The following is a 12,812-nucleotide window of genomic DNA, read 5'->3' on the forward strand; positions in this document are numbered from 1 at the left end:
AAAATTTTTATTTTAAAAGTTTTTTTATATTTTTATGTTATTAGAATTTAAAATTTAAAATTTAGTTTATAATATTTAAAATTAGTTAAAGTGATAAATTTTATTTATTATGTACCATTATTATTTCCAATATAATTAAATAATAAATTTAGCATAATAATACAATATTATATGGAATAAAAAAGTGAAATGAAATGCAGGATGAAACTCTCAACTAGCAATACTTTAAAATGGCATAGTTTTTCATCTTCACCTATAGGTTTCGAGTTGGAATCTCTCTCTTAATTTTCGAAAAAAAAAATGCAGAATGAAAGTCTTTTATTACATCAGAAAAAACATATAATAATGCAAGGAAATTAAAGTTTTGCCATTTGGAGGAGAGAATATTTAAAATTGCAAGGAAATGCAGAATTTGCCATTTGGTTATCTCTCTTCACTTCTCTCTCTCACCAACCTGGGTATTGTCATTCCTTTCCTCCGACCACACCACTTTTATTACACACACTCGATTCTCGTCATTCTCACACTTAGTTTTTTTTTTCTTTTTTTTTTTCATAATTTATTTTCTGCAATCTTTCTCCCAAAACCCATTGTTTCTCTTCACTCACTCACTCACTCTCAGATCGGTGTTTCGCAACCAGGTACTTTCCATTATTCTCTTTCTCTTTTTTATTTTTTATTTTTTCACCTTTTAACAAAACGTTGATATGTCTTAAGACTCACTCTTTCATTCTTCTTCTTAATTGTTGTAATTTATTTTAATTTTCTGAATGTCATCATTGCATTCGAGAAACCAATTCTATGCTGATCTCGTTGCCCTGTTTAGCTGAATTTTTCTCCTTTTTCGGCGCTCACTCTGAATTCCTTGCATGCAAATGACGCTTCTCTCTGTTTTACTTCTCTGTTTTTTTCAGTTTGTTTACTGAAAATCTTGTGTTTCAAATATTGTGAATACTTCTTTTTGGGGTTAATCTCGTGTTTCTGATGATCCTGTAAGAAAAAATAATTGAATATGTTTGTTTATCTTCTGTACCTTTTTCTAATTTGTTGTAAAAATGAATTTCTCTCAGTTTTAACTGTTGTGTGGAATTGGGGCCTGATATTCTGACCAAAGGGTTTTTGGAATGAATTTTCAAGAGACTTTTTGTTTTGTGGTTTTTGAAAGGGAAATATGGGGTTTAGGGTTTCAAATTTAATTTTGTTGATGTTGCTGCATCTTTGTGCCTGCCTGCATGCAATGGATCAAGATTGTTGATTCTCTTTTTTTTTTTTCAATATTTGTTTTCTGGAAATTTTTTATGTTTTGCTTCTGAGAATGAGGGTGATAACTTTGAAGTTATTAGTCATAATTTTTCAAGTTAATGGTTTAGTTTTGTAGTTAATTATGTTAATCTTTCTTGTTTTAATTGTTTCATTCATTTCTTTTTTCAAATTGGTTTTATACATTTTGTTAAGAGGGAAAACAGGAAATTTACGTTGTACTAATAAATGGAGAAAATCATGTAAATTAATTGTGCATTTAGAATTTAAGATCGTTAAAGAACATTGTTGCTTTAGCCGTGCATGTCTATGGATTCAATACTTTTGTTTCATTTTTTTGTCCATCTAATTAAAATGGAACAATTATAAGGTTACATCAAACACAAGTTACTTATTTGCCTTCTGTTAGATTGCATGCAAAAGGCTTGTGGTTACTACAGATCATATGAACTTTATGCTGATCTCCTCACAAATGCCATTGCTAAATGTTTCTCAGGCTTGGATTTTGTGAGCATGTTTGGTTTATGAAATATGAAGTGAACTTTTATCATTGATATTTGGTTACCGGGGGATCCATACTATGGGGTCTCAAGGTGGTGGTGAAAGTAATGGTAAACATGCACAGCTTCAGCCTTTGGCACGGCAAAACTCAATGTACAGTCTTACGCTCGATGAGGTTCAGAATCAATTAGGTGACTTAGGAAAACCCCTAGCTAGTATGAACCTTGATGAGCTTCTAAAAAATGTATGGACTGCTGAGGCCAACCAGTCTATAGGTATGGAAATTGACCGCACAACACAAGCTAATCAAGCTGCGCTGCAGCATCAAGCTAGTCTATCGATAACTAGTGCGCTTGGCAAGAAGACAGTTGATGAGGTATGGAGAGATATCCAGCAACATAAAGATAACAACGAGAAGAAGCCTCGAGACAGACAAGCTACACTGGGAGAGATGACCTTGGAGGCTTTCTTGGCGAAAGCAGGGGTCGGGATTGTCCCTGAAGCATCGGGTAATACTAAAAGTGCTGGTCCTTTAGCTGTTGCTGATTCTAATTTAACAGCACCACCATTCCCTCCACAAGGTCCAATGATGCAATATGCACAACCACAGTATCAGCATCCTCAGCAAAGTTTAATGGGGATGTATATGGCTGGCCAGAACATAGCACAGCCATTGCACATGGGGGCTGGTGCTGCTTTGGATGTTCCATATGCTGATGGTCAGGTGGCAATGCCTTCACCTTTGATGGGAAGCTTGTCCGATACGAAGATACCTGGGAGGAAAAGGGGCACACCGGAGGACATATTGGAGAAGACGGTGGAAAGGAGGCAGAAGAGGATGATCAAGAATCGGGAATCTGCTGCCCGATCTAGAGCAAGGAAGCAGGTTACCTTTCTTTTTCTTTGAACTATGTGTCATATTGATGTGATATAATATGGAGTTCCTTTTCTATGTTTAGCTTTTCCCTTAATAAAATTTCTTCACCTTGATGACTAAATAGGCTTACACAACGGAATTAGAGAATAAGGTGTCGCGCCTGGAAGAGGAAAATGAAAAGCTGAGGAAACGGAAGGTTAGATTCATCTTTGAAGTTATTTTTTACTTTGTTTCAATCCCCGCTCCCACTTCCCTAGTCCCCTGTCACTCTCAAGTGATGAATGTGATAGTGAGACTTAGCACGATGGTAAGATTGCTATGCCGTGACCTAGAAGTTACGGGTTCAAATCCAAGAAACATCCTATCTACTTGTGGTGGTAAGCCGAGTACACTTCCCCAACCCACGTCCTATTAGGTGGGAGTGATGTGCTCGGCGCTGCCCTCCTAGATTTATAATTTTAAGCGCTGAATGTATGGTGTTATTTTCTGATTGATAATATCAATTCTTAATATTCAAGATAAGATATGAGCAATCTATATTTCTTCTTCATTATTAATTCTCTCTAAACTTAAAATGTTATTACGAGGTCTTGACATACTATTTCATTGTTTTCTAATTGTGAGTAAAATCTTAGAGTCATTGACCATGAAAAGTGTATTCCTCAACTATCTGATGCATGTGTATTCCTTACAAGTCAAAGTGCAATGCAACAAACAGCATCATTTATTACATGGTTTGACGAGTAATTTCATTACTTGAGCCAGTAGTGCTGTAGTGCAATTTGGCATTGAACCAACCTAGTCAACAGATTTGGTTGGATGGTGATGTTGGGAACTTGATTGCCCCACCAGATGTCCAATGCGAGCTCCCAATGCACCCTTAATGTAATCCAAAAGAAACAAAAATATGTTATTTTAACACTTTTACGGCTATTAGAACACTGATTAGTGAAGTGGGTTGCAGACAGATATGATTGATATTTTAGAAATCTCTGGTTTATTAATGTTGTGCTTTAAAAGGAAAAATTCATTACATATAGAGAGCTGCTAGTTCTCTAATCTGGCTGGGAAGATATGAGCAGAGAGAATTGAGGAAATGCCTTATATGAAATAAATAAATAAATAAGTAAATAAATAAAAGGCCTCACCGGTTCAGGGAAGTGGCTCAGCAATTGCATTTTTCCTTGTATTTGTCATTTCAGGTCAACTCCCTCACACAATATTGAACTTAGGAGATCTGTGCCCTACGTATCTGGAAATAACTCTTAGCTGAAGTTGAATTGTTAAAATCTATTATCTTCCAATTTTTCCCTGTTCTTATTCATGGAAAAGGCTTCTCTAAGTTCTCTTGCTTCCTTCAAAGATTTGCATTTGTGTACTCTTGAATGATGCGTCTCTTCATTATACTTGAATTAGATAGCAATCTTCTCTCTGTGAAAGAAACTTGATTTCTTAATTTATTTTTTCTGTGGGCTAAAATTATTCACTTAATGTTTTATCCAAAAAATGACATTCACTTCTGCTGCATGGCATACACATAAGTTGTTACTGCACATAATTGAACTAAGCCTTTAAGGCTGCTCTTCTTTGCAGAGGTATAAGAAGATTTCTTCAATAAATTTTTTTTAATGCAAGTAATTGGTAGGAAGATTATTAAAGGTTCTACTTGTAGATTACAAATTCTTCAAGCTGCTGTCCCAATCCACACAGAAATCTTGTTTATGTTACATTCATGCTGCTGTCTTAATCTTGTTACATTTGTAGTTCCTTGTCCATTTTCAACTAGCCCACTAACTTTTGTCGTAAACATGCAGGAACTAGAGAACCTGTTGTCTAGTGCGCCCCCACCACCCCAACCTCGATATCAGATTCGCCGAACATCATCTGCGTCGTTCTGACATCTGTACCTGTAAGTGGAGGCAGGGTAGTCAATCAAAGGCACCAAAGCTGTTGTATTAGTTGGTGCTTTAGGTTGCCTTTCCTGATAACAGTTTAAATAAAAAGGGGAGAAAAAAGAGGGGGTGGGGGTGGCCTAATGAGTAAAAATAGAGAATGTGAAAAGAACTAGTTGTTGAGACTTTGTGACTCTCTTAGTAGCAAGCAGCTTAGAGCTTTGTAAATTGAACTTCACAATCTTTTATTTTTATTATGAATGTTAAGATTGAGTAGCAAAGTTAAAATACCAACCAAATAACAAAAAAGGTTTTTATTATTTCTATGTAAATGCAATACTCTTATACTCCCTTCTTCCAAGTAAATCTGTCTTTTAGTGTTAATGTTTTAAGATAGCTTTACTTTTGTTTTACAATCTGATTTACTTACATTATAATTATTTTACAGCTTATCCAAATTCTTTGATACAAACAAAATATTAAAAGGTAAATAATTGAGACTGAAATCAGACCAAAAGAAGTTTGTGAACCTCTTTTTAAACCCAGAAAGTTATCTTTCTCATAAGTTTCCGAACTTTCTGAAGTCTTGAAATTTATTATTTATCTTTTTAAGCCAATCCCAATTCTATAGAGCAGTTTTTGATTTTGACAACATGACAAGACATTAAAAATAAGGCACAAAAGATATAGATACATAAAGTGTTTGGTAATAAATTAGAATAAATTATAAAAATTTAATTTATTTTTATTTTTTATTCAAAAATTTTAGAAAAAAATATAATTATAAAAAATTAATAAAAATAATAAAATAAAAAATAAGTTGTATTTTCTATCAAAATAGACATAAAATATATTAATTTTATATTTTTTGTGTTTTGATGACAGTACTTTATATTTATAATTGTAAACAAACGCAGTCTAAGAGAGGAGAGAAAATTAGGATGGGCTTAATTAGAGAGGAGAGAAAATTAGGATGGGCTTAATTTCAGTAACATAAACACGATCAACCTATTATATAAATTGAGAAGAAACTCAAATACGTCCCTATAAAATATCGACAGGTAACGGGTTTGTAAAAGCCCATGCCATTTTTATTCTTAAAAACTAAATAGTAATAACTACCAAAATTGCAATAGTAGATTTTTTCACTAAAAATCCAACTCCTAAAAAAAAATTAGTAATTTAGGATTAATCAGAGAGCCTACCTATTACACAAATGATGTAACATCATCACAAAGTTAAATAGTCTAGTTCTCACAGAAGATTATTTATTTAAAAAATAAAAAATTAATTTTATCTTTTACACTTCTTTTTATAAAAAAAGTCATACAATTATTTAAATAATTATCTAAGTAATAAATTCGAAAAACAATGATTTGTGCCATAAATTATATTGATTGTGACGATAAAACTAAAATTAAATCTAAAAATAAAAATTTTGTGAGATTATTTAAGTAATAAATTTAAAAAATAATTGTTAGTACTACAAATCCTTTTATATTAACTATGTACAACTAAAATAAATTATAATTTAAATCTAAAATAAAAGTTTCACAAGATTATTTAAGTAATGAATTTAAAAAATAATTATTTGTGAAAGGCTCTCTTTTTATATTAACTACATATTAAAATTAAAAATTTTGCTACACTTATATGAGCTTTATAGTTTATAGCGGGAAATCATAATGAAGAATAAAAAAAAATAAAAAAATAAAAAAAAGAGGGTAAGGGGCACGCGCGACACGTGCGACGAGAGCGGTGAGAGAGGGAAGTGTTATAGAAGAGTCGAATTGGTTAAAGAAGGAACGCGAGTTGTCTTTGAAACCCTAAAGCCTCACGCATTTGGGGATTGTTCTTCTTCCACTCGCTCATGCCCCTCGCGTGAACCTGACTCTCCCTCCTCTCTCTCTCTCTCACTTTCACCCTCTTTCATCCCTTTCTGTTTCAGATCATCAATCTCTCTTCTTTCTCTCAGGTACCTTCAATTTCCACACACCCTAACCCCCCTCTCCCTCTCTCTGATTCTGTTTTTGTGTAACTCTGTTTGAATTGCTCTTGTTCTGTTTTATGCTTTATACAATGCTTTTAGGTTCTTATGCTATTCTTTAACTTACTAGATAGATGCAGGACTTCAAATTCAGTGCACTGTGAGCTAGAATTTGGGTTCGGAAGTTTGTATTTTTTGGTGCAAGTTTGGTACAGTTTATGAGGTGGTGGCAGTGTGTATCATGTTACAAGGGTAACTAATGGTTTTTGTTGATGACACATTGTTGAGTTGAAGTGTGCTCATAAAGGAGGTGAATTTATTAGTTGTAGTTTGTTTATAATGTTAAAATAGAGAGTCGGATTAAAAAAGCCTCACAGTTAAAAAATAGCTGTTGGTTTGGACCTTATAATGTTTGGAGGTTATCCTATTTGACTTGTGGCACAAAGGAATGTGGAGGAGTCTAAATTGTGTTGATACTGACAGTGTTCTTTTCTTAATCTAAAATGTTCTAGGGATGTTTTGTATTCGAAAGATTTTGGAGAGTTGGTCTGTTCCGATATGATATGATATGATGATTAACAAGTTTCAGAGATATGACTCTTTGCACCACTAGACTCATTGACTTTAATGAATACTAACAGATGGTTGTTATCTGTGGGTCAAACCATTGGAATTAAATGGCTAATTCTTAATCCAAATTAAACTGTAACAGTTTGCTGCATGAGCTGTTTCTCATCTTTAAGATGGAAATCTGGAATGTCTAACCCATTTCATTGGCGTGTCATGACTTCTCATGGAATGTCTTTTTCCTAAGTCTATTATGTTATTTCACTTTTTAAAATAAACAAAGTAGCACAAGCTGGCTAGTAACTGTAGCCATTGTTTTCCCTTACTTGTATCCACAAGTTTTAATCATCATATCCAAGTTTGCTGCAAGTCCAACTTCTTGAGAGTTTACAGTAAAACATTAAATGACTTTTCTGTTAAAAAAAAAAAAACTAAATTAGATTAAAACTAAGTAAAGTACGATTTTACTGCTTCGATTTGTGGTCAAATAAAAATGTTATTTAACTATTGGTTTTGGTGATGAAAAGAGAGATCAAATGGACCAAAATCCACTTCCAGATTGTGTCAAAATTTGAAAACTGACATCACAAACCAATTGGATAGTTGTTCCTATGGTCACAATGTCAATGCCATAGAGTAGGACGTAGGAACATGCTTAGGTGCCATGGACATCTGTTGACAATATCATTAAGGATGCAGTGTGTACCACTATCATGAAGCAGATGTATTCCACAATCCACATTTGTATATCACCTCTTTTTCTTTTGAGCATGGCACATTTCTAATGAAACGTTTATAGCTTAGCAGTTAATGTGGAACAAGATTAGGTAATTTGTCATATATTTTTGGTCTAGAGCAGATGGTTATCTTAATGTTTTCTAACATAGAAGTAGAGGGGTGGTAGCTTTTGTAATTATATTTTTCCTTTTTTATCTCTCTTATTAGAGGACCTCCTTATCTATTCAGGATATTAAATGTTGAGTCTTTCTTCTGTTCATGTTATGAAACTGAAGAACAAATTACATAGCTTCTGTAACAGCAGCCATTTGCCTGTATGCAGGACATTAATTGGATTTTTTTGGACCCTTTCTAAATTGTCAAGCTACCGACTTCCAAAATAAGAGCATTGGTTACCAGTTAGGGTTGCAGATTTTTTTAACAGATTCCTATTATAATGATAATCTGCTAGTTATGTTCAGGTTATACCCTTATACTGCCAGTTATCTTAAACAAAGGTTGCCTGACTTATCCCTAAACACTAGCAGGATCTTACTTGTTTTCCCCTCAAGTTGTTTGAAAGTTGAAATTTCTTCTCATGATCTGCCTTGTTTTCTATAGTTCTTTCACAACCCATAATCACATGATTAGGCAATGAATATATTAAAAAAATTGAACTGGATCTTTCTGATGGCTTGACATGATTTATATGTGCTAGAATTTTTCAGTACCCTTCATATCATCAAGAAGAAAGCTGTTCTGAACATGGATATAGACCTTAGGTTACCTTCTGGTGAACATGATAAAGAGGATGAAGAAACAGCTACAATTGATAACATATTGGATGGTGAAGAAAAATTGAATAATGGAGCTATGGAGGGGAGAAATATGGTTGATCCTGGTATGGAGTTACAAGCTCTAAATGGTGGTGATTTGAATTCGCCCACACTTGATATGGTAATATTCAAGGAAGATACTAATCTTGAGCCACTTTCTGGCATGGAATTTGAGTCTCATGGGGAGGCTTATTCATTCTACCAAGAATATGCTCGTTCAATGGGATTCAACACTGCAATACAGAATAGCCGACGCTCCAAAACATCAAGAGAATTCATAGATGCAAAGTTTGCTTGTTCTAGGTACGGAACAAAACGAGAATATGACAAATCGTTCAATCGACCACGTGCAAGACAGAGCAAGCCCGATTCTGAAAATTCAACCGGTCGAAGATCTTGTTCCAAGACTGACTGTAAAGCAAGTATGCACGTGAAAAGAAAACATGATGGAAAATGGGTTATACACAGTTTTGTGAAGGAGCATAATCATGAGCTTTTACCAGCCCAAGCAGTCAGTGAACAAACAAGAAGAATGTATGCTGCAATGGCCAGACAGTTTGCTGAATACAAGACTGTGGTTGGTCTCAAGAATGAAAAGAATCCATTTGATAAAGGACGGAATTTGAGCCTTGAATCAGGAGACGCTAAACTCATGCTGGATTTTTTTGTACAGATGCAAAATATGAACTCTAACTTCTTTTATGCAGTTGATCTTGATGATGATCAAAGACTGAAAAATATTCTATGGATTGATGCTAAAAGTAGGCATGACTATACCAACTTTTGTGATGTAGTGTCATTTGATACCACTTATGTTAGAAACAAATATAAGATGCCTCTTGCACTTTTTGTTGGAGTGAACCAGCACTATCAATTTATACTACTGGGGTGTGCCTTAATATCCGATGAAAGTCCCGCAACTTTTTCTTGGCTGATGCGGATGTGGCTGAAAGGAGTTGGTGGTCAAGTTCCAAAAGTGATGATTACTGAACATGACAAGACTTTGAAGTCAGTTATTGCAGATATATTCCCTAGTGCTTGTCATTGTGTCTCTTTATGGCATATTGTGGGTAAGATATCTGAAAATATGGCTCATGTAATTAAAAAACATGAGAAGTTTTTGGTGAAATTTGAAAAATGCATATACAGGTCATTGACCAGTGATGACTTTGAGAAGAGATGGTGGAAAATTGTTGATAGGTTTGAACTTCGAGAGGATGAATGCATGCAGTCACTATATGAAGATCGTAAGTTGTGGGCACCAACATTCATGAGGGATGTTTTCTTAGGTGGTATGTCTACTGTCCAACGATCGGAAAGTGTAAATTATTACTTTGACAAATATGTTCACAAGAAGACCTCTGTGCAAGATTTTGTTAAATTGTATGAAGCAATCTTGCAAGACAGGTACGAAGAGGAAGCCAAAGCAGATTCTGATACCTGGAATAAAGTAGCAACATTGAAAACTCCTTCACCGTTGGAGAAGAGTGTCGCAGGGGTTTACACGCATGCTGTATTCAAGAAGATTCAAGCTGAGGTTGTTGGTGCAGTTGCTTGTCATCCTAAAGCTGACAGACAAGATGAGACCACTATTATTCATCGGGTTCACGACATGCAATCAAATAAGGACTTCTTTGTTGTGGTGAATCAAGTAAAATCAGAATGGTCTTGTATATGTCGTTTATTTGAATATAGAGGCTATCTTTGTCGACACATATTGATTGTTCTGCAATATTCTGGCCATTCTGCAATCCCATCCCATTATATTTTGAAACGCTGGACCAAAGACGCAAAGGTCCGGAATATAATGGGAGAAGAGTCTGAACATATGCTGGCAAGGGTGCAACGATACAATGATTTATGTCAGCGAGCATTTAAACTGAGTGAAGAGGGATCTCTTTCACAAGAGAGTTACAGTATTGCAGTCCATGCACTGCACGAAGCACAAAAAAGTTGTGTGAGCGTTAATAATTCTGGCAAGAGTCCCATGGAAGTTGGTACATCAGTCACTCATGCTCAGCTTTCTACTGAAGAAGATACCCAAAGTAGAAATATGGGCAAGTCAAACAAAAAGAAAAATCCAGCTAAAAAGAAAAAGGTCTGTTGTTAATAACTGTACTGCAACATCTTGATTTTATATAATTATTTTTTTTTCATTTGTTGATCTCTCCTTTGATTTGCAGGTGAATGCTGAGGCTGAAATGTTGACTGTTGGAGCAATTGACAACATGCAACAAATGGTTTGTCCTCCCGCTGTTAGTCTCTCAAATTGTGTGATCTTATTTACTGGTTATACTACGTTGTTAAGGAAATATAGGTTGTGTTTTGCAAATTGGGATTTGAAATGTTTGCGTTGAGGGAAAATTTTATGAAATATTACTTTGGAACTCCAACTTAGTTATATGGATAATGTGTATATTTGCTTGAAGCAAATTGCTCTTAAAGCTAAAAGGAATCTTCTTTTGCAGGACAAGTTCAGCACAAGAGCTGCAGTAACCCTTGATGGCTATTACGGCACACAACAACAGGTGCAGGGAATGGTATGAATATGATACTCCATAATTCTCATGTTTTATTATGCAACAGGATTTGATTTATTTGCTCCGAACAGTGCATAGTAATTTTGAATTTTACTTTGCCAACTGATAAAATTTCAAGAAACTATCAAATCAGTGTGAATAACTAAACACTATCGTAAATAAACTGTAAAATTGCTTTATACTATCAAAGCATTGAAACTGTTCTCATATATTCCATCAGTCAGGAAACTATACAGTTTGTTTGATTTCATTTAATTTTGTATGTGGATGTTTAACTAAAGCTTTGCTTTATTTGATGGATTAGTTGAACTTAATGGGACCGCGAGATGATTTTTACGGGAATCAGCAGACTCTTCAGGGACTGGTGTGTATAGAAGAAATTTGATTGAGTTCTGTTAAATAATTATTTTGACTACTAAATAATTTATATATCTTCACAGGGACCAATAAGTTCAATACCAACAAGTCACGACGGTTATTATAGTGCGCACCAGGGCATGCCAAATCTGGTAAGGCTATTTTGCCAAGGATAAAGTTTTTTTCTTAAGGTTGTTTGGTTCTTATATGGTCTAAACTTGCAGGCACAATTGGATTTTTTGCGAACAGGTTTCACATATGGCATCCGGGTTAGTATGTAATTTGAAACTCAGTTTTGGAAAAGAGCTATCCTTATTTATTATTTATTTTATTTCTGAAGAAAAATATCATGATGGTTCTCGTGGCAGGATGATCCGAATGTAAGAGCAGCGCAGTTGCATGAGGATCCGTCGAGGCATGCATGAATGCTGATATCCTTTTAGATGTAGTTGAGTTGACCAAAAACAAGAACATGAAGGTAGTTGACGTATCAATGTCAAACCCATTATTTTTACGGTTAAATGAATATATTGTTGAGTATTAACAGTTCAATCAGTGATTGAAATGTTTTATATTGATAGGCTGGGAAACAAGGACTTTTGGATGCTTATCTTGGTGTAGATAACGGAATACATCATTCACGGTTCAAGTTAAAATGGGGAATTTCCAAATCCAGTATTTTGTAATATAAATATATGTTAAGTTAATAATGCTGGATAGAGATTGTTGTATTATAATAACTTAGGCTACCTGGAAAAATTACAATTTGGAAAGTGCTTGTTACTTAGCATGCTTTCTTATTTTTCCATTGCTTCAAAAGAGTAAATGTTGCTTATTTATGATTTCCTTTTTTTTCCTGCACACGTTCCTCTCTGCCTTGTGTTTTGTGGAAGAAACAATAAGGAATTCAGGTTAGGAATCATGTCTCTTTTTTAGTTAAAGATAGCATTTATGTGAGTATGGGCATAAATCAAATTAGGTGTTCATTTCTCGTATTATTATTTGTAGGTAGATATTTCATGTAAAGATGATATTATAAACTATTAGATAATTGAGTTAAATATGGCAAATTATTTAACTATTTATAATATTATCTTTACATTATTGGTACCATGTTATTTTGTAAGTTGTGTATTTACATATTATATAAAGTTTCCGTGTGAGCCTAGAGAGTGACTATGCATTCAATATTTACACAATTCACAAGGTTTTACTTTTAGAACGAAAGTTGGGTACAGCTAATAAGTGGTTGACTCTTCAATTCAATGGAATTTTGGA

At 34.2% G+C, this 12,812-nt stretch overlaps 2 protein-coding genes across 3 annotated transcripts; both read left to right on the top strand.

The window, feature by feature from the left end:
* Nucleotides 1-383: 383 nt before the first annotated feature.
* On the top strand, nucleotides 384-4,664 carry LOC107471994 (ABSCISIC ACID-INSENSITIVE 5-like protein 2). The gene is made up of 4 exons (XM_016091560.3): nucleotides 384-641; nucleotides 1,757-2,647; nucleotides 2,763-2,834; nucleotides 4,453-4,664. The coding sequence occupies exons 2-4, from the start codon at nucleotides 1,841-1,843 to the stop codon at nucleotides 4,534-4,536; spliced, it is 963 nt and encodes a 320-aa protein (XP_015947046.1). The 5' UTR covers nucleotides 384-641; nucleotides 1,757-1,840; the 3' UTR covers nucleotides 4,537-4,664.
* A 1,687-nt stretch (nucleotides 4,665-6,351) lies between these two features.
* On the top strand, nucleotides 6,352-12,456 carry LOC107471918 (protein FAR-RED ELONGATED HYPOCOTYL 3). 2 transcript variants are annotated; one of them, XM_016091451.3, is made up of 9 exons: nucleotides 6,352-6,505; nucleotides 8,520-10,735; nucleotides 10,821-10,892; nucleotides 11,106-11,177; nucleotides 11,482-11,541; nucleotides 11,618-11,686; nucleotides 11,759-11,803; nucleotides 11,903-12,012; nucleotides 12,116-12,456. In XM_016091451.3, exons 2-8 carry the CDS (start codon nucleotides 8,567-8,569, stop codon nucleotides 11,957-11,959), a joined length of 2,544 nt encoding a protein of 847 aa, XP_015946937.1. In that variant the 5' UTR covers nucleotides 6,352-6,505; nucleotides 8,520-8,566; the 3' UTR covers nucleotides 11,960-12,012; nucleotides 12,116-12,456. The 2 variants fall into 2 exon arrangements, with proteins under 2 accessions (XP_015946937.1, XP_015946938.1); XM_016091452.3 differs by having other exon boundaries at nucleotides 10,821-10,877.
* Nucleotides 12,457-12,812: the final 356 nt, after the last annotated feature.

Source organism: Arachis duranensis, chromosome 10 (assembly GCF_000817695.3).
Source record: "Arachis duranensis cultivar V14167 chromosome 10, aradu.V14167.gnm2.J7QH, whole genome shotgun sequence".
In the NCBI taxonomy this organism is placed as follows: Eukaryota; Viridiplantae; Streptophyta; class Magnoliopsida; order Fabales; family Fabaceae; genus Arachis; species Arachis duranensis.